Below are 23,250 nucleotides of genomic sequence, written 5' to 3' on the forward strand. Positions count from 1 at the left end.
GAAGAACTTGCAAAATTATAATGTGATGTGAATCAGCTTAATGGCTATAGAGAAATTTAGTTGGTATATCTGTAATATTAATACATTCCACCTGCATGAAACAAAGAGTTTCCCATGTCTCTTGAAAATATATGAACTCTTTCACTTCTGATAGGGATAATAAGGACTGAACCTGTGGTTTCACTAATATATGGAACTCTCTCATGAGGAAACTCTACTAAAGCAGGTTGGTACCCGCTATGCAACTTCTAGTCTTGGGGAACAGCCTAGCATTTTCAAGGTTAAGGAACTCGTCCAAGGTTGCACAGAATCAGAGGCAATACTTGAACTTAAATCTTCATGGCTCCTAAGCCAGCTCTTGACCCACTGTGTCATGCTGTTTATCTCTCTAGAACTTTTCATGAACTTAGAAAAAAGAAAAAAGAAATTATAGAATCTTAGAATTAAAAAGAACCTGACAAATCATTTTGTCTAATCTCTCTACCCAAAATGGGAAATTCCTCCAAAGGAAGACAGCTTATGGTACAGTGGGAACAGCACTGAACTGGAACCAAAGGGCCTGGGTTGAGATTCTGGGTCTGCTGTTCAGCATTTGAGTGGCCTTAGGTCACTTAACAAGTTTGGATTTCTACATTTGTAAACCGAGGGGACTGGATTAGTGATTCTTTAAGGTTCCTTCTATCTACAAATTCTATAAACGTAAAAAATACATATACTTGAGCAGGCTGTGTGATTAATAGGTAGAAGATTCTATTCAGGCCTGACCACCTCATCTTGCAAGATAAGGAGGGAGATAAGGCCCAGAGAGGCAAAGTGACTTGCTTAAAATTATACAAGTAGTAAGTGGCAGAGCTAGAATTTGAACTCAGATCCTCTGACTCCAAATGCGGCGATTCCCTCCCCCCCCATTGTACCATGGTGTCTCCCCATTCTCAGCTAGTACCTTACTTAGCTTTTGCTCAAAAGACCTCCTATGGGGAATCTCATACCATATAAGGCAACCTACTACTAGGTTGCTTTTAAGTCAAAGAGGAAGGACTACCAATGCAACTTGTCACTAATAAGACATGCAAATTAGTGAGAGATCAAACCAAACTCTACTCTTTCCATTTTGAATAAACAGGTAAACTTAATAAAGGATAATCTTCAAAAAAAAAATTCTGCAAAAGGGTCTTCAGGGTTAGATTGATTGATATTCTAAAGTATTAAAGTCCACTTCCTTGCAATATAGGTAGTTACAGCATAGTGGATATAGTTTGTTCATCTGCAAAACAGAAATTGTTGTAAGGATCAAATGAGATAATACAAAGTCCTTTACAAACCTTAAAGAGCCATATAAATATTCTTATCATTATTAACCCAAATAAGTTCACTTCAATGATGTCATTTAGTCTAAAATATTTTTTATTATAAGCCATTCTTTTACTTACAAACTCAATGTCATTTCATAAAGACATAAAATAACTTTGTTGTATCATAACCAATACCCATGGTAAAATCTTAAAACTTTGTTGCAACCCTATTTTTGGCCTGTGGCCCATTTATAACATGTTATTATGGAATTAGATGTCCCTTATAACACTTTTTCACCTAAGATGATTTTCAAGAATTCAATAAGTGACACTAGTTGAGGGTATACTTGTATACCACTTCTAAAATGACCAGATCTTCTCATCATTAAGAGAAAGATATATGGGAATTTAAATCTTGGAGAAAAATGAGTGAATGACAATCTTAGTTTTTTGACTTAGAGGTAATCTAGTTTATGTACTCATTCATTTAATAAATTCAATAAGTATTATAAATCACCTATTTTGTAGGCCGTTATATATTAGGGATAAAAGGACAAAAATGAAAGAGTCCAACCTCTATCTAAAGAATCAATTTCCCTTCATAATATGACAAATGGTCATCTAGCCTCAGATTGAGAACCTTGATACCTTACAAGGATGTCCAAGACATTTTTGGACAGCTCTTATTGTGAGAAAAGTCTTCTTTATATTATAGAATCTAAATTTGCCTACCCATAACTTCTACCTATTATTCTTCCACATGACATATTTGTTGAAGTGAATTAAAATATTTGAGGAAAGTTATGTTCCTGCTAAGTAACTTCTCTTTTTTAGGCACAATACACATACCCTCTCCCTTCAACTGAATCTCACATAGCATAGTTTTGAATTCTCCTAGGCTGATGTAAAAAGCCTAGAACACCAAGCACATAAAAGTACAAATACTTTGCTCTCTTTGTCTCTTCAGTGTCCTTCCATAAAGCCACAAAAATCTGACACACCTTAAGTAGTCCACTGAATACATATACTAAAATGAAGACAGGGATGGATGCTTCAACTAGGTAGGAGAGAAAATGCAGATAGCCAGATCAGTACTACCTGCCGCTGCTTGCCTACAGTAATTTATTGCTAATATTTCCCATAATACAAGCATCAATCTATAAAATATTAATGCTACAACATAAAACAGATAATTTGCATTAAAATGTGATAATTATTTGGGTTCTTTCCTTATTTTTCTGTTTCTATTTGCATAGTCCAAATACTTTAGCTGGGAAAGGAAGGGAATAAGCATTTATACAATGACTACTATCAGGCACTGGTCTAAATGTTTTACAAATATTATCTCACTTGGTCCTCACAACAATTCTGGGAGGCAGATGTTAGGATCCCCATTTTACAGCTGAGGAAACTGAGGCAGACAGCGATTAAGTGACTTGTCCAGGGTCACACGAGCTAGTAAGTGCCTAAGGTCAAATTTGAACTCAGGTTTACTCTACTCCAGGCTCAGCACTCTATCCACTGCATCACCAGCTGCCTCTTAAGACCAAGAAGACTTGAGATTACACAAAGACATCAAATGTCTCTGGGTACTATTACACTAAAACCTCTGTTATGCTTTTGTTTTCTTTTAAATTAAAGACAAATGTTTTAGCTTACATTCTTCAAAATGTAAATAAGTGAACTAGAAAGTATAACTGATGAAAGTCACCTATTACGCTCAAGCCCTCAAAGCTAAACACTGAAAGTTAATACAGAAAATTGTATGAATTGTGTGAAAACATTAACATTTTAAAAGTATTTATTAACAGAAGGCTGTTTTAGCGAAAGGATTACCCTTAATAGAAGAAATCCAATGATACCCATAGCTGTGCCTCACTAGAAATCATTACATTTGGGGGGGGGGGGGGAGGTATAAATACCAGAAGGTACTGAAACCCATTTTGGAATTATCTGAAAATTTAAAACAAATCCAAGTTGGAAAAAAGAGTACAATATAATATCTAAAAAAATTAGAAGTGAAAAATGAAATTTAGAAATCATTGATAAATAATAACATTATTTTTACAGCTATTATAAGTAACCACAGTCAATGTGAGCAATTTTAGTGGCTATGTGACCCTGGGCAAGTCATTTAACCTCTCAACTTTAGCTTCCTTATCTGAAACACGAGGGGTTTGGATCTGATGGTTTCTAAGGTTCCCCCTCCCAAATAAATCTAGAATTCTATGATTCTAGTATTAGATATTACTTATCATTTAGAAACAATGACTATTATTCATTAATTTCTCAAAGAATAATCGTGATGTGATTATAATACATAATTAATATATAAAAATATCTTTAATTAAAGAGAAGTGCCTATAACAGAAACATATACTTAATTAGTTAATAAATTAAACTGCAAAGTCATTCTAAAGTACTTAGCTTATTCAGGGAACCTATGTACCTTCCATTTAATCTCTTATACTGCTTCTAGATAAAAGGCCCAAAGTTCCTTACCATACCTGTCATGGCTAAACTCTGACAAAAACTAATGTAACAATAAACACTTGATCAAAACTCAACAGAGTACACAGTATGTCAAAACTTCACTGCTATGCAACAATTTTACATTTCAGTGAATTGCTAAATGTGTTATCTTCTTCCAGCCAAGATACACTAAAAACTTTGTGTCAAAAAGACATTAATAAGAAAAAATGCTTTGCAAGTTGACAAAATAAACCTGGATATGAAATTAGATTGCTAAATTGATTTTTAGATTAGTTAAAAATGAATCCACATTTCTAGCATCAGGGTTAGCAAGCTTCTTTTTAAATGCAAGAAATAGGACTAAACCAGTGGCATCAAACTTAAATAAAAATGGGGGCCACTAATCTATATACATAAGGATTTCTGTGGGCCATGTACTGACATAGTTTTAAAATGTAATGTTATTTATATTTTACTGTATTTTAAAAAAAAATTTGTTAAATATTTCCCAATTACATTTTAATCCAGTTCTGGCTGCATTCAAGAATGCTGCAGGCAACAGGATTAAATGTTTGACACCTCTGGGCTAAACAACATCACTGGAAGGCCTAAAGCACAGACTATGGAGAAAGGAGGAGAAAGAACAGAAGAAGGGATAGGGAAAAGAAAAAGGGGTAAGATGGTGGCAGAGCTCCAACAAAAACTGTCTCAGGTACTGCTGACTAGCATGGTTTGTTTTGCCCCAGGGATTGCTATTTCTATAACTGGAATGACGTGGGTGACTTTATCATCAGAGTTCTAGACATTCTCAGTATATTTTCACCATTATTTTTGCTTTGTGACTTAGGTTGGAACTATTATTAATATTACTTTTTCTTATTTTTTCAGTTATCATTTTTCTCTGTGACTTAAAATTCACTTGTTCTACGTCCCATTAGTTTACATAGTAAACTAAGTTAACTGAATAAATCCTTACTGATATAGAATTGGTCATTAATAGTTTATTCCTCCCCAAAGGAATGAACTAATGGTGAAAATTTTAGGTAATCACAACAGACTAACAGAGACAGAGTGGGAAAGAGAAAAGGGTACCTTACTGTACCCAACACAGGATCACAGTTCTTAAAACTGGAAGGGACCTTTAGGATCACCTAATTTAAGTGAGGGACCCAAGAGGTGAAATGCCTTGGTCATTACGTGAATAGTAACAGAGCTGGGATTTTCAATGACATCCTGACTCCAAATGGAGTGTTCTTTCCATTATGTAATGAATTTGCCAATACAGATCTAAAACCCAGATTGGTCTCATTCCCAAAGTTTTGTAGATCCTATCCTCCTCAGTCTATCCCACACTAAGAAATTACTTCCTTCCCTATGTTTCACTGTAGTTATCTATCCAGGGTTATTACCTCCTCTGCAAATTAACCTTTCTAGAATCCATTCTAATAGCCAGTATCTTTGATTGAGGAACAAGACTGAACGGGAAGTGAGCTCTGGGTTAATCACTAATAAAGCAATTACATTTTACATATTACAAATTTGGCTTCTGCCTAACTTTTTATATAATGTATAATTTGCTATGGAGAAGACACTAAAGAACAGAAAAACCATGGGCTATACCAATATTTTTTCTTAAAAAAGCAAAACAAGAGACTTACAGAAAAACATGTGATCACATTCCCATCTTTTGAAAAATATTTTAAAATTTGATCCATATATGTATCAATAGTATCCTTGATGGAAATATGAAAAGAGGACAGGCTTCCATAAATGATATTCTTCAGGAGACATAAGCAAGGCTTATATCAGGAAGACATATGGTCAACAAATACTACTGTGATGCAAGATATTTTATTTAAGATCCTAAAGGAAGCAGGAACCTCTAAATGTGGTGAATGAGGTACTCCTGGTATTCCTATATGCAGGATACATTGCTTTTATTACATTAAGCCCTCAGAATATTAGAATGTCTCTTCAATGAGATTCATAATTACTTAAAATTACTTATTAACAAAATTACTTAAAATCCATACAGGAAACATTTAAATGTCTGTTGAATTTAACCAAATGGATGTAAAATATCTATGGTCCCATTTTATGAAAAGTGGTTGCATGGGCACTATCAACTATACACTAATAAATTAGTACAAATATCTGAGCTAGGCACTGCAGATGGACAACAAGTTGAGTCTAGGATGGAATACAGGAAAGTAAGTAGACTGGATTACACCTGGCAAATCATGGGTTTCAATGATCATTTGCTCTCCTACTTACTACCTGTGTGACCTGGGGCACCTTGCTGGATCTCAGTTTTCTCATCTCTAAAATGAGGCGGCTGGATGTCCAAGGTCCTTTCACCATGATCCTAAATACCCACTGTTTAAATATAAAGCTTTTCCCAGTTATACAATGTCATTGCAAATCTCAGAATAGCACTATCTCATAAGAAGGTACCCATAAGGAATGAGTCATATATGGGAAATTACTTCATAGCAGTATATGGTTACATCAGGAATGGATTCATGATAGCAGTGATGAATATTCTCCCTCTACTAATGCACTGGATCCTGCCTGTCCTGTGCAACATCTATCCATAAAGTTCGTTTATTTGGTTTTTTTTTTGTTTGTTTGTTTTTGGTTTTTGGTTTTAGGCAACTGGGGTTAAGTGACTTGCCCAGGGTCACATAGCTAGTAAGTATCAAGTGTTTGGTCTGAGGCCGGATTTGAACTCAGGTCCTCCTGACTTCAGGGCCAGTGCTCTATCCATTGCACCACCTAGCTACCCCTCACAAAGTTCTAATGTGCTATGAGCTTTCCTCTACATTTGAGGCCACAGCCTGGGTACCAAAAGAGCATTCAAACTAATCATAGGATACATCTTGCTCTTGCTACTTGACCAGCCTATTCTTTTTTCCTGGTGGATGGTGGGGGTGATGAATCATTGAATCAATCCATTAAAAAGCATTTATTAAGTGCTTACTATAGCACTGTATTAATGTATTGATACAAAGAAAATTTAAAAATATAGTCTCTGCACTCAAGGGGTGCTCCTTTTAATGGAGAAGACAACATGCAAAAGGCACAGGTGTTCCCTAAGGCTCTGTCCTGAGCCTTCTTTTTTCTCTATACTATTTTGCTTAATGATGTCATTAGCTCCCATGGAATCATTTATCATCTCTATGCTAACTCTTTTTTGCCTTTCTTTGTATCCCCAGTGCTTAGGACAGTGAATGGCACATAGTAGGAACTTAAGAAATCCTTACTAACTGATTGGCTAACCATGTACATACAATACATATACTATGTAAATGGGAGGTGGTCCTCATGGAAAGGCATGAGCATTAATGCGGAGGTAGGGTATGTGAAAGGTTTCTTGTAGGTGGTGGGATTTTTGGGCTGGGTTTTGAAGGAAGTCAGGAGGCAGAGATGAGGAATAGAAAATTTCAGGCATGGGGAACAGCCAATGAAAAGGCATGGAGTTGTGAGGTGCAGTATCAAGTATAAGTACAAGGAACAGCAAGAAGGCAAGTGTTGCTGGACTGTGAAGTACACAGAGGGAAGCAAAGTTTTAAGAAAGCTGGAAAGGTAGGAAGGAGCCAGGTTGTGAAGGGCTTTAAAAGCCAAACAGAAGATTTCATATTTGTTCCTAAAGGTGACAGGAACAACTGCTGTTTACTGAGTAGGAAAGGGGGACTTGGTCAGCTGTGTGCTTTAGGAAGACTGCTTTGGGAGCTGAATTCAGGATGGACTGAAGCAGGGAGAAGCTAGATGCAGGATGAAATGACCAGCTAGAAGGCTCTTGTAATATCCAGGAGTAAGGTGGTTGAGGGCCTGCACCTGCATGATGGCAATTCTAGTTGAGACAAGGGAATGTATATAAGACATGTGAATGCAGAAATGATAATAAGACGTGGCAACATATTGGACAGGCAGAGTAAACATGGGAGAGTAATCACAGATGATACCAAGGTTGTGAGTTGAGGCAGCTAAGAGGATGGTTACCACAAAGACTGACAGGATGTGAACAAAAGGACGAGGGGGGAAAACAAATCAAAGGTGAAGGCTAATACACGGCTGAATTAGTTAATGAGAAGATTAAAACTGTTAAGGAAAGACTATGAAGTCATGACAAGGGAGATGGATTGAAAGAAGAGGAGAAGATAATGTACTGATGATAAAGAAAATATTTCAGGAGTGAGGCAGACATAAAGATAAAAAAACAGATTATGGAGAAAGAACTTTCAGCATTCAAAATCATGAAGGTGAAACATGAGCTATGGAGAGATCGAAGGAATGTAAGACTATCCCTGTAGAAAACTGAGGTACAGTAAAGTGGTAGGTTAGAGGATTAAAGAGTGATGTCCATAGGGTCTGGATATATAAAGTCACATAAACTTACATTATGAAATCCCCAAGTATGAGGATATAGGTTGGCAGAACCAGTGCCCACTAAAATCTCTGCAGTTACCAGATATAATCCAACCCACTGGTTTTCTATTTTCTGATATTGGAACTAATTCACTGTCCATCCACATGTCTGTCCCAGATATGTGAGGTTACTAAACTCCTTGAAAAAGGAAGGAGAATGATTTAGAAACTGGTATATCACAGCAACAAAGATTTGAACTAAATAATACAAACATATGGAATGTACCTCAGAGGAGGAGAGGTTGCTGAATGATAGTGGCAGAAGGTGGATCTTGTTCCTGGTGCAGTGAGTCAGCAGGATTAGAAAAGGAATAATGAGACTTGGAGAGAGTAGCCAGTGATTTAGTGTCTTCCACAGAGAACTGAGTATCCTCAAATGCAAAAAGATGGAAGAAGTACAAATAGAAGATAAAGGGAAACTTGTTAATGATTAGTAAATTCAGAGGGCAAAGTGGAAAAGGCAGAAGAAGAAAGGGAATGAGGAAGTACAGGATCAAACTAGATTAGGAGAGGTAGCAGAGGAAAGATATGGAAATCATCACGAGGATCAGGGGTGAGTAGTGAATCTGCTAGCCATAGGATGGAGGAAGTATCAATTGGTTGGAGTCTTTAATTTCAAGGGTGAATTTGGTGTGGGTGTTTCAGCTCCAAATATTGGAAACATGGAAGTGGTAACAATAAAGGGTTTAGGCTAGCAGTCTTTGTTTGCAAGGACCAATTATATTTGGTACCAGCTACATTTCAAGATGATGGATAATGAAATAAATAAAAAAAGTTTCCAAAAGAAGGCGTAAGCAAGCATTTCACTCTATCTTAGGGCTGGTGTCCAAGGTCCTAGACCTTCTGGAATTCAGTCTGGTCCCTGAAGTGTTAGGTGGGTGGCACTTGGCCTTTCCTGAGATTCTAGTCTTTCTGACTCCAAAGATGATATGAGGGCCTGGTTGGGTGGCTCAGGAAAACTGTTCTAATTCTGCCTCTCTACTCTTCGCAAAAATAAAAACAGACCTAAGTAATAGGAGAAATGTTAACTGCTCATGAGTAGGTTTCACCAAAAAATATTACATAAATTAATTTACTTATGCACTGCCATACCAAAATACCAAAGATTATTTTATAGCTAGAAAAAAGAACAATGAAATTAATATGAAGACACAGAAGGATAAGAATTTCAAGGTAATAATGAAAACAACTGGCAAGGCATCTAACAGTATCAGAACTCTAACTATACTACAAACTAGTAATTACTTAAATTATTTAGAACCAACTAAAAAATAAGTTTATCAGTATATCAGATTAAGTATACAAGACACAGAAGCAAGAGAATACAGTAGCATAATGCTCAATAAACCTGAATATCTAAGTAACTGGCATAGGGTCTACAAGTAATTTGGCAAAAAGTAGGTACAGACAAACATCACACACCATATGCCAAGATAAACTCCAAACAGATACAGGACTGAAACATAAAAGGTGACATCATGAGCAAATCAGGATACAAAGCAAGAAATTTTCTTTCAGACCTATGAAGAGGTGAAGGGTTTGTGATATAGGTTCAAGCAATAAAGAGGGTCACAGAAAATAAAATGGCCAACTTTGATTACATAAAATTGAAAATGTTTTGTACAAACAAATCCAACGCAGTTAAAATTAGAAAGGAAATATGTGACTGGAGAAAAAAAATCTCTGCAGCATGTTTCTCTGATAAAGTTCTCCTATCTAACATACATAAGGAATTTATTCCAATTTCTAAGACTAAGAAGCATTCCTCAATAGTTAAACGGTCAAAGGAAATAAACAGAAGAATTGCAGAAGAAGAAATCCAATCTAACAATAGCCATATAAAAATGCTTCAAATCATTACTAATGAGATAAATTCAAATTAAAATAACTCTGAGGTTCCACTTAAAACCCACTGGATAGGCAAAAATGACAAAAGATGAAAATGAAAACTACTGGAGGGGCTTTGGAAAAAACAGGCGTACTAATACATTCTTGGTAGAGTTGTAAATTGGCCTAGCCATTCTGGAAAGCAATTTGGAATGGAATTCAAAAAGTTGCTGAATGGTGTATATCTTTTGACCCAATTATACTATTAATAGCCCCCAAAAATATCAAAGAAAGAGAAAATATTTATAGCCATGCTTTCTGTGGCATATGAATGTAACGGAATATTATTGTGCCATAAGAAATGATGAAATGGATAGTTTCAGAAGAAACTTGGAAGACTTCTGTGATCTGATACAAACTGAAGTAAGAATTCTGATTAATGCATTAATAAACCATGAGTCCAGAGGACTAAAGATAAATTGTGCCTCCTACCTTCTGTTAGAGAGGTGACAGACTTAAAATTCAGAACAAGACATGCATATTTTGCTATGGCTAATATGAGGATTAGTTTTCCTGGACTATGGATACTTATGGTGAGCTTTTGTTTATTCTTCTGTTAGCAGAAGGGGGAAGATGGGAGAGGGGAGATAAAAATACTTGTAAAAATAGGTTTAAAAACAAATCTTTATAAAGGAATACTTTAAAAAATGAATAGGTTCCAAGGGGAGGAGCCAAGATGGCAGAGTGAAAGCAGTGACCTGCTTGAGCTCTCCCCCAAACCCCTCCAAATACCTATAAAAAATGGCTCTAAACAAATTCTAAAGCACCAGAACCCACAAAAAGACAAAGTGAAGCAAATTTCCAGCCCAAGACAACCTGGATGATTGATCAAAAGGTACATAGCGCTGGGCTGGGAGAGGAACATATTGTGGTGTGGATGCATACGCCGCAGCAAACCTGGAGCAGGCCCCAGAGGACTGAATCTCAGGCAGCTGTGGCGGTTTCCAGACTTCTCAACCCATGAACACCAAAAGACAACTGAGGTCAGTGGGAAAATTCTGTATCTGCGGTGCTAAGAGAGAAGCGCATGGGGGTCTCAGCTCCAGTTCTCCGAGAGCACTGCCTGCGGGTGGTGGCTGCCTCCTGAGCTTCCAGCCCACAGACTGAGGGGGAATTGAGTGGCTGATCAGAGGGGGATTGCAGGGATCTCTTTGCCAGTGCTGAGACAGGACTCTCTTGCTTTGCCCATGCTTGGATCTGGGTCACAGTTCTGGGCAGCAGTCCTGGGGCAGGAGCACTGGTGTGGTGGAGCTTGTGGTGGTTGTGAAGAGTAAACCCTCCTCACAGTTCCAGGACAGAAAGGTGTGCTTGTGGTCACTAATAGACCAAAGCACAGGCCAACAAAGGAATAAACACCTCGCCCGTTATCATACCACCTTGGAAAAACTGAAAATTTACAGGTCCCTACAAGTATCAGCTGTACAAACCCCCAAAGCTTGGGACAATACATTCTCCACATTGGAAGTAGATTCTTACCTTAAAAAAGAGTTTAAAACTCAAGTAACTGGCCAGGATCATGAGCAAGCAGTGCAAAAAGAGTCAGACTATATTATCTTACTTTGGTGACAAAGAAGATCAAAACATACAACCAGAAGAAGACAACAAAGTCAAAGCTCCTACATCCAAAGCCTCCAAGAAAAATATGAATCAGTCCCAGGCCTTGGAAGAGCTCAAAAGGGATTTTGAGAAGCAAGTAAGGAAAGTAGAGGAAAAACTGGGAAGAGAAATGAGAGTGATGCAAGAAAATCATGAAAAACAAGTCAACAGCTTGCTAAAGGAGACCCAAAAAAATACTGAAGAAAATAACACCTTAAAAAATAGCCTAACCCAAATGGCAAAAGAGGTCCAAAAAGCCAATGAGGAGAAAAATGCCCTAAAAAGAAAAATTGGCCAAATGGAAAAGGAAGTCCAAAAGATTACTGAAGAAAATACTTCCTTAAAAATTAGAATAGAGCAATTGGAAGCTAGTGACTTTATGAGAAATCAAGACACTATAAAACAAATCCAAAAGAATGAAAAAATAGAAGACAATGTGAAATATCTCATTGGAAAAACAACTGACCTGGAAAATAGATCCAGGAGAGAGAATTTAAAAATTATTGGACTATCTGAAAGCCATGATCAAAAAAAGAGCCTAGACATCATCTTTCAAGAAATTATCAAGGAAAACTGCCCTGATATATTAGAACCAGAGGGCAAAATAGAAATTGAAAGAATCCACGATCTCCTCCTGAAAGAGATCCCCAAAGGAAAACTCCTAGGAATATTGTAGCCAAATTCCAGAGTTTCCAGGTCAAGGAGAAAATATTACAAGCTGCCAGAAAGAAACAATTCAAGTATTGTGGAAACACAATCAGGATAACACAAGATTTAGCAGCTTCTACATTAAAGAACCTACAGGCATGGAATATAATATTCCGGAGGGCAAAGGAGATAGGATTACAACCAAGAATCACCTACCCAGCAAAACTGAGTATAATCCTTCAGGGGAAAAAATGGTCATTCAGTGAAATAGAGGACTTTCAAGCATTCTTGATGAAAAGACCAGAGCTGAATAGAAAATTTGACTTTCAAATACAAGACTCAAGTGGAACATGAAGAGGTAAACAGGAAAGAGAAATCATAAGAGACTTATTAAGGTTGAACTGTTTACATTCCTGCATGGAAAGATGATATTTATAACTCATGAGACCTTTGTCAGTATTAGGGTAGTTGGAGGGAAAAAATTATATGTATGTATGATAGATAGATAGATAGACAGACAGATAGACAGATAGATAGATAGATAGATAGATAGATAGGTAGATAGATAGATAGATAGATAGATGATAGATAGATAGATAGAGGGCACAGGTGAGTTGAAGATTAAGGGGTCATATCTGGAGAATAAAATTAAGGGATGAGAGAGGATTATACCAGGAGAAGAAGAAAGGGAGAGGTAGAATGGGGTAAATTATCTCACACAAAAAAAACAGAAAAGAAAAGGCTCTTACAGTGGAGGGGAAAAGGGGAAGGTGAGAGGGAATGAGTGAATCTTATTCTCATAGGATTTGGCTTAAGGAGGGAATAACATACACATTCAATTGGGTATGGAAATCTGTCTTACCCTACAGGAAAATAGGGGGAGAAGGGGACAAGAGAGCAGGGGGATGATAGAGGAGGGCAGATTGGGAAAGGGGTAATCAGAAGCAAATACTTCTGAGGAGGGACAGGGTCAAAAGAAAGAATAGAATAAATGGGGGGCAGGATAGGATTAAGGGAAATAGAGTTAGTTTTTCACAACATGTCTACTATGGAAGTGTTTTGCATAACTGCACATGTATAACCTATATTGAGTTGCTTGCCTTTTCAATGAGGGTGGTTAGGGAAGGAGGAAGGGAGAAAATTTGGAACCCAAAGTTTTAAAAACACATGTTTAAAAAAATGTTTTCACACACAACTGGGAAATAAGAAATACAGGAAATGGGGTACAGAAGTCTATCCTGCCCTACAGGAAAATAGAAGGGGAAGGGGATAAGAAAAGGGAGGGAGAGATAGAAGAGAGGGCAGACTAGGGGAAGGGGTATTCAGAATGCATGCCATGTTGGGGTGGGGGGAGGGAAGAGATTGGGAGAAAATTTGGAACTCAAAATCTTGTGAAAGTAAATGTTGAAAACTAAAAATAAATAAATTTATACTAAAAAAAAATTAAGAAAAAAAATGAATAGGTTCCCACATAGGGACTAAATAGGAAATAAATCTTCTAAAATAAAATAAATTTTAAAATAACACCTTATTTTATGTCACTTAAAAATCATATCTGTACAAAGAACCATCCTATCAAAGTATATTTGCCTTATTAGTTTATTTATCTATTCACAGAAAAACAACTGGTGGAAGCACTGAAGGATTTTCCTTTATTTGTCCTTGGCTAAATTTCTCAGGTCTCACATGAAATGGAGGATTATGTCACTCACAACATTGGTTCTCCGAATGGGAAAATACCATAGCAACATACTGGTTGGGGGTTGTGGGGGAGAAGAGAAGTGGTGGCTACAAATGATCCAACTGCTCTGGATAATAATTTGGAATTAGGCAAGAAAAGAAAAATGTCCAAAAATTATTCATATCCCACATCAACAATCCCACAAGTTGGAAAAGAGATCAAAGGTCAAAGCAAAGGGTGTGTGTGTGTGTGTGTGTGTGTGTGTGTGTGTGTGTACATGTGTGCACATATATACACACACAGAAACAAAAAATAATGGAAAAAAGCAACTACTATTTAACTGGGGATAGCTGAAAGCTTATGCATATGAATTCAATGGAATACTATTATGTAGAAATGACAAATATGGAGAATTCAGAGAAACATAGGAAGATCTGCATGAATTGATGCAGAGTGAAATAAGAAGGCAGTACATAAAGAATACAAAAATATAAATGAAAAGATTACTTAATGGAAGCCAAACACTGAGAAAATGAAAAACCACTGAAGGCCCTGGAGAACAGAAAATAAGCCCAATCAGTACAAGGTGAGGGACTACAAATCAGAATGTTGTATAATCTGCCAGCTTTTTTTGGGGGGGGTTACAAGGGGGAGGGAAATATTTCAAGGTATGATAATAATGTAAAAACAAAAGGCATCAGTAATTCTTAAAGTGTATGTGCTTGTAGGTAGAATCCCACTGCTATCAAAGTACTAGAACTACAAGAGAAATCTGGCTATAGAATCCTTGGGAATTCTCAGTTCTGAAACAGAACTGCAAGGTTTCCAATATCATTGGCAAGTAGCGACTTACTGAAAGAGAGTGAGGAAAAAAGTTTCAGTAAAAAAAGATCAAAAGGGCAATGGATATTCTTCTTGGTGTTGAAGACCAACCTCAGATAATTTTCCATGGCAAATACATCTCTGCCTTGTTTCTCTAGTGAGAACAATCAATCTAAGTGATATATCATATGTGCTTAAACAGCTAGTGCAGAATTCTTTTAAAAGTTAGGGTGCGAATTATCTGTTGAATAAATGAAGAAGAAACAGTTTTCCCTTTGAGAAGAAAGACTAATAAACATTTACAGAAATGGTAAGTAGTTTCTTTAGTGTGCTATTTCTAGAGAAGACCACTTCCTTGCTCCTTTGTCCCCCAACAAACTGACAGCTGTGGATAGTTCTTGACTTATGAAGTAAGGACAACACCGTACACTTTAAACCTTTCCGGAAAGAGATTCAAAGCACAATAACATTTCTATTATATTTTCTAAGCCTTTTAGTGGAAATGCCACCCAATAGCAGCTCTGTATTATCAAAACTAAAAAGAAAATAGGGACACTTGCCCACACAATTTCAGCAAGAGCACCCGCTTTTAAAAAAATTATTGTGATTTTCTTCTTCATTTTCAATTCCAGAAGATTATATCCTTTTCACAAAGAGACTTTGCCTCTACAACTGATAAACGGTCAAAAAATAACAATAGGTAATTTCCAAAGAAAGAAATCCAAGCTACCAATAGTAGTGAATGAAAAAAAAAAAGGCTCCAAATCATCAATAGTTAGTAAAATGCAAACCAAATCAGCTCTGAATAGCATCTCATATTTCCCAGATTGGCAAAATTGACAAAGAAGGCAAATGACAAATGTTAGAAGGGCTACAGAAAAACAAGTACATTAATACTCTATTGGTGGAACTGTAAATTGCTCCAATCATTCTGCAAAGCAATTTGGAACTACGCATAAAAAGTTACTAAACCATAGCTACTCTTCGATCTAGTAATACCACTAAAAGCTCTACACCCCAAAAAGATGGGCAAAAGAGGAAAAGGACTCATGAGTACAAAACATTTATAGCAACTCTTATTGTGGTGACAAAGAACTGGAAACTAATAAGGTTTCCATTCTTTTGGAGAATGGCTGAACAATTTATGGTATATGAATGTAACAGAGTATTACTGGACTACAAGAAATGATGAAAGGGATGGTTTCAGAGAAATGTGGGAACACTTGTATAAACTGATAATGAGTAAAATGAGCAGGACAAGGAGAACTATTTATCCAATAACAACACTGCAAAGACAAATAACTGGAAGCCTTAAGAATTCTGACTAATGCAAAGACCAACCACAATTCCAGTAGACTAATGTTGAAATATGTTACCTAGCACTTGACAGAGAGGTGATGAATTCAGGATGTAATATAAGACATCTATTTTTTGTTCATGGACAATGCAGGAATTGGTTTGGCTTGCCTATATAGTTGTTTTAAAAAAAAGGTTTTTTTTCTTTCCTTCCTTTCAATGAGGGAAAGAAAAGATTTTTGTTGAAAAAAAGCTCAAAAAATGTTTTTAAACATAGAAGAGCCTTTGCCACCTGTAGCCACACTGTAGTACTTTGGTGCATATTACTGGGAAATGGCAGATAAAGTAGTAAAAGACTGCAGAATGCCTTCTGGATGAAATGAACCACTGAGAATGTGAGAAGTCTAATTGTTCCCTATCTTAAGTAAATTCTTAGGCCCAACTGAGGGACACAACCAATTTTTATGGCTATAAATTGAATGGTACTTGAATGCCCTGGGAATCTACTCTCTACCAATCTTTGGTTGTTCACAATTTAACCTATTCTGGTTTAAGATTTTGTCTAAGAAACAAAAATTGGGACATATGTTTACATATATTAGATTCTTAATATGTGGAGTTCTACTGAAAGATATCTGATGTGACACCAAAGTAATGAGACTGATTTTCCCTTGCTGCTTATAGTAACAACTAACATTTATATAATGGTTAAGTTTACAAAACACATTTCTGACATTAACCATATGAGGGTTTTATTTTTTCATAATTACATCATGTATAAGTTTTCGATGCTAAAAACAGAAAGAGATGAAATACAAATCTCCAATTCCTCAATTTGAAATAAGGGGTGGTTGATCCAGTGACTTAGTATAACTCATTCAGCATAATTTAAAAACCTGGATTCACATTTCCAACTTTGTTTTGTTTCTTAGTCACTGAGGACTTCAGTTATTATTTTTCATATAATATGTCTAGTCAAGCCTTTGTTGGACTTTTGTCTCTTTACTACAAAAGCAAAAACATTTACTACTTGAGCTAGAAAAGAATATTCTTTCTGTCATGATGTTATAAAATAAGTACTTAAGAAGATATAACATTGTATCTTCATTCTCTAGTTCAGGGATTCTTAACCTTTTTTGTGTCATGAACCCCTTTGGCCATCTGAAGAAGCTGATAAATCCCTCCTCAGAATAAGGTTTTTAAACTACATAAAATACAAAAGATTATAAAAGAAACCAAAGGTCAGTAAAAATGAGGATGTAAAATTTTCCCATCACAGTTTACAGATTCCTTAAAAATCTATCACACCAGATTTTATTTTATGCTCTATTTTAAAAGTGCCTTATACCAGTCTTGAAATAACAACAAAGAACCCTATAAGATCAAATCAGCAAAAGTAGCTATATATGAAGAAGCATATAAAAGAATCTAGAATTTTTAAAATGAAATACACTAAATAAAATATAGCAAAAAGGACTTTATGATTGCAAATTCAAAGGTTTTGTGGAAACTTTAGATAAAATTTAGAAAAGGATTAAGTTTGAGAAAATTAAGAAAGAATTATTTTTCCTTTTTTGATTCAAAGCTCTTCGTACTTACATTTTGTCTTGGCCAGCACCTACTCTTAGTGTCAGTCGGGGAATAACTGGTGATGGGGCTGGAAGAACTGGTTCTACTTTTATCTGTTTAAGAGAGCACATTAGAAAAACATAGTTTTCAATAGAACATTCTACTCCTCCCTCTCCATCCCACCTCTTAAGAACTAGATAAACAAGTTCAAGTCTCAACTATGACTAAATTAGGGGGGAAAGGAATAAACATTTATATGGCACATACTATGTGTCAGGCATTGTGCTAAGTGATTTACAAATCACTTTGTGATTTTATTATTTTATATTATAAATATGACAATTTTTATATTACAGTATGCTATAATATCTATTGTACAGTACAGTATCCTAAGAGCTGCTGAAAAATTCAGAGCAAAGTAATCATTCCAGCATCCCAACAAGTAAAAGGTATATAGTCACTTTGAGAAATCTTGTAAGATTCAATCCCACAATGTAAATAATCAAGTGAAATTATTTCTGCCTTTGATTTTGTCGATTTAGATTAATCTCTTGAATTTGGAAAGAACTGTCAAATACTACACAGTATACTGTACCATATAAGAGCAGCTAGGTAGTACAGTGGGTAGAGCACAAAATCTGAAACTATAAAGACCGGAGTTCAAATTTTGCCTCAGATACTTGCTAGCTGTGTGTCCCTAAGCAAATCACTTAATTTCTGTATGCCTCAGTTTCCTCAATTGTAAAATGGAGATAAAAATAGCACTTACCTCCTCAGGTCATTGTGAGTTTCAAATGAGATAAAATTTATAAAGCACTTAGCATACTGCCTGGCACACAGTAAGTGCTTAATAAATGCTTGTTTCCTGTCTTCTTCCCTTTCTTATCTTAATTCACTGAATTAACCTTGGGTGATTTTATTATATAGGACTTACTCTTCCAGTCTAAATCTGGGTTGCATTTTGCTCTGGGGTGCTTGAGATAAATTTCAATAAGGCTTGACATGAAGTTCTAGCTTGGATAGGCAACAGTTACACTGATTAACAACAATTAGGTATTTGTTAAAGGTTACTTAGTCTCCCAACTTTTTTTTTTGGTTGTTGTTTTTGCATTTCAGTGTTCAGAATAGTTTCTGTCAGGCAATGCCCATAGTCCATCAGAGAGAAATGTATAAACACACACATGTACTGTCTGGGATATAATGAGATAAATTCCCAATGTAATGGTATCTGTATTGTATTAAGAATGGGGGTAAGGAAGATAATGAGAAATGAAACTGATTAACCACAGTTCTAGTATCATTGGAGACTAGGTAAATTACTGATAAAGGGGGAAAAATTCCAGGAGGATTACATTCTGCCCTGGTCAAACAGACAACATCTGTAGTACTATGTACAGCTCAGGGCACCACACTTTAGGGACAATGAGAAGGTAAAGTACATCCAAAGGCATGACCACGAGGATCTGAGATCATGCTATTCAAGGATCTGATGAAGGAATAGGACAGTTTAGTTTTGAAAGACTCAGGGACTCAGAGGGTGATATGTTATTTATCTTCAAGTACTTGCTGAGCTCCGAAAGGTACAACAGTTGTTCTGTTTGGCTCCAATCAGTGGCCCTACAAACACTGGGGAGAGGTTGTCTAGAAAGAGATTTTGGCCTAATAGGAGGAAAAACTCCTGATAATTAGTGATGTTCAAAAGGGGAACGGGCTGCTTCTGGAAGAAGTGGATAGCTTCTGGCTAGAGGTACTCAAGCAAAAACTAAATGATTATTTGTCAGACTTGTTCCACAAGAGATTACTCTTCGGGACCTAGAGATTGTGGGAAATCGGTGAAATAAGGTAAATGTGTAGTAGGCAGCAATGAAATGTCCAGTATATATGGTACACTTGGTCTGAATAATTTTTTTTCCTCTAAAGTGAGTGGCTGAACAATAATCAATTAGCCTTTGGCAGTACAGTGTGTAAGGACTCCATATATAGTTCCACTTTGTAGTGTAGCCTGACACAGTATGGTACTCAAGGAACCCCAAAGTAAGGAACAGCTCATCAGCCTGGTCAGTAAAGGAGTTCATTGTTCTGATTCTCTCTAATCCTCCAAATACTGAATACAAACAGTTAGCTATTTATTGTTTATACACACTTGATCCCATCCGGTAAAATACTTTTTCTCAGGCACAACCATATCGCTGACATGCTCAAAAAACTTCAGTGGTTTCCTATTCCCCTAGGTTAAAATACAAAATCCTCAGCCCATAATTTGACAGCTTTTAAAATCTGGCTCCAACCTATCATTCCAATCTAATTTCTGCAGTTAGGAAGATCTGAGCTCAAATCTGGCCTCAGACACTTAGGAGCTGTACGATCTTGGGCAAGTTAGTTAACTTCTGTCTGCCTCAGTTTTCTCAATTCTATAATAGGGATAATAATACCCCCTACCTTGCAGGGCTGTTGTGAGCATCAAATGAGATCCTATTTGCAAAGCACTTAACAGAATGCCTGGTACACAGTAGGCACTTAAGACATGTTTATTCCCTCCCCCTGCCCTCTTATTTCTCATTAGTTTCCTTCACAAACTCTGTTATAGCCAAACTGAACTATTAGCTATTTTTCAAACTTGCTACTCTACCTCCTACACAGACGCATTTGTACAAGCTGTCCCCAATACATAGAATATGCTCCCTCCTCCTCTCCATCTCCCCAAATAGAAACAATGAGTTGCTTCAGTAAAATAGTAGAATATATTAACCCACAAAAATCAATAGCCATTCTATACATTATTAAAAAAAAAAACCTAACAGAATGATATGGAAAATAAAATTCCACTCAAAATTACTGTTAATTTCATAAAATATCTGGGAGTCCACATACCAACACATACATCATAATTGTAAAACCAAAACTATAAAGCAATATTTACAGCAATAAAGACTTAAAAAATTAGAGATGAATTTGTTACTCATGGTTGCGTCAGAAACATAATAAAAATCACAATACTACCTAATTAATTCACAGGCTAAGTGCTATACCAATCACACAACCAAAGGATTACTTTATAAAACTAGAAAAAACTCACACGAAGGCACAAAATATCAAGAACATCAAGGCAAATCATGAACAATATAAGAAGAGCTGGCTAGTAGTACTGCATATCAAAATATACAACAAAGCAGTAGTTATTAAAATAATTTAGTAATATTTTAAAAAATGGACAAGTTGATTAACGGAAGAGAGTAAGCACACATGATTCAGAAAGATTAGCACAAAGTAGAAGAGTGTTTGGTAAAGCCAAGGACACAATTACTGAGTTGAGGACACGGTATTTCAAAAAACTGCTAGGGAAAATGGAAAGGAGTCTGAAAAAAATTAGGCTTAGATAAACACCTCATACCATATGCCACAACAAGCTGCAAATGGACACATGCCTTAGATATAAAAGGCCATATTATAAAGAAAGTAGAGATAGGAAGGAAATACAGGTTTCCCAACTATAGAGAGGGAAAGAGTTCTTGACCAAACCGGGGATAAAAAGGATCACAGTAAATAAAATGGGCACTCTGAATACACAAAAAATTGAAAAGGTTCTGAACAGAGGCAATGTAGTTAAAATAAGAGGAGGAAAAAGTAAATTGGAAAAAAAAATATTTGCAGTGAGTTTCATTGATAAAGGTCTGAATTTGAAACTATATAGAAAATTGATTCATTAATAATTAAGTGGCTAAAGAACATGAATAGGAAGTTCTTAAAAGAAGAAAGCCAAGTTATCAATAGCCATATAAAAAATGCTCCGAATCCTATCAGATTTTCAAAGATCACAAATAAGGAAAATGACAATTATTAGAAGAGCTGTGGGAGGACAGGCAAACTAATGTATTGGTGGTGGAACTGTGAACTGATCCAGCCATTCTAGAAAGCAATTTGGAAATGTGCCCCCAAAGTCACTACACTGTGCCTCTCCTTTGACCTAGCAATATCACTAGTAGGCATATACTCCAAAAGGAGATAGAAGAAAGAAGGAAAGGACGCATATGTACAAAAATACATATAGTGGAACTTATTGTAGCAAAGAATTGGAAAAAAAAAAAGGAAGCATCTATCAATTGGGAAATGGCTGAACAAATTATGTTATATCAATGTAATGGAATATCATATTTCATTAATTAGAAATTATTAAACAGTTTCAGAAAGGCCTTATATGGGAGACAGAACCAAGACTTGCTTTAGCTTTCCCCAAAACCCCTCCAAAAAAACTTTAAAGTATGACTCAAAACAAATTCTGGAGTGGCAGAACTCACAAAAGGACTAGCCCAAGACAACTTAGGTCAGCAGGAAAGGTCTACTGTACTGGGATGAGAACGGAGCACAGTGCAGCACAGGCTGCCCCAGCATAGTCCATGCCCCAGCAAAACCAGCAGTAGGCACTGGAGGTGACTGAATCAGCGGTGGCAATGACAGTTTCCAGACCTCTCAGCTCAAAGATGGTAAGGGTATCAGACAACTAGTCAGAAGAAGATTACAGGGGTCCCTTTACTGAGACAGAGGCAGGACTCTGTTGCATTGCCCATATCTGGCTATGGGTTACAATCCTGAATCTGAGTCTCAGGGTAAGGTAGGGCACTAGCACACCAGACCTTATGGACACAGGGGAGCTGGGACCCTGGTCACTCGAAGATCACAGCACAGGCTAGGAGAGCAGTAAACACCTCTTTCAAGATCATACTACCTCGGAAGAACCAAAAATTTACAGGTCCTCAGAATTATCTCTGAAATAGAAGCACAAAAAACCTGAAGCTTGGAATAGTGGCCCCTCCACTCTGGAAGAGGAGTCCCACTCTAGCGAAGAGTTAAAAGTCAAGAAATAGGCTGGAAAAACAGCAGAAATAGCAAGAAAACAGCAGAAAAAGATCCTGACTATAGAAAGTTATGATGATGACAGGGAAGATCAAAACACAAACAAGTCAAAACTGCTACACCCAAAGCCTCAAAGAAAATATGAATTGGTCTCAGGCCATGGAAGAGCTCAAAAAGGATTTTAAAAATTAAATGAGAGAAGCAGTGGATAAATTGGAAAGAAAAATGAGAATGATACAAGAAAATCATGAAAAAAGAGTCAACAGATTGCTTTAAAAAAAAGGCACTGAAGAAAATAACACCTTAAAAAACCAGAATTGGCCAAATGGAAAAAGAGGTAACAAAAATTTACTGAAGAAAAGAACTCCTTAAAAAGCAGAATCAGCCAAATAGAAAAGGAGGCACAAAAACTCATTGAAAAAAAATATTTCCTTAAAAATTAGCATTTGGCAAGTGGAAGCTAATGACTTTATGAGACATCAGGAAACAATAAAGCAAAATCAAAAGAACAGAAAAAAATAGATGAAAATGTGAAATATCTCACTGGAAAAACAACTGACCTACAAAATAGATCCAGGAGATAATTTGAGAATTATTGGACTACCTGAAAGCCATGAAAAAAAAAAGAGCCTAGACATCATATTTCAAGAAATAGTCAAGAAAAACTGCCCTGATATTCTAGAACCAGAGGGTAAAATAGAGATGGAA

The 23,250-nt window shown here is 36.3% G+C and overlaps 1 protein-coding gene across 2 annotated transcripts in view; it reads right to left on the bottom strand.

Annotated features, from left to right (window-relative positions):
* The window catches only part of TAF3 (TATA-box binding protein associated factor 3), a 230,570-nt gene that overhangs the window by 43,159 nt on the left and 164,161 nt on the right, over positions 1–23,250 (bottom strand). Inside the window, exon 4 of one of the 2 annotated variants that reach the window (XM_020965107.2) lies at positions 17,722–17,804. The exons of the other annotated variant lie outside the window; for it this stretch is intronic. Within the exon in view, the coding sequence (XP_020820766.1) occupies positions 17,722–17,804 (83 nt within the window). The remainder of the gene's footprint in view (positions 1–17,721; positions 17,805–23,250) is intronic. 2 annotated transcript variants of the gene reach the window in all.

Source organism: Phascolarctos cinereus, unplaced genomic scaffold, assembly GCF_003287225.1.
Source record: "Phascolarctos cinereus isolate Bilbo 61053 unplaced genomic scaffold, phaCin_HiC Scaffold_1;HRSCAF=81, whole genome shotgun sequence".
NCBI lineage: Eukaryota > Metazoa > Chordata > Mammalia > Diprotodontia > Phascolarctidae > Phascolarctos > Phascolarctos cinereus.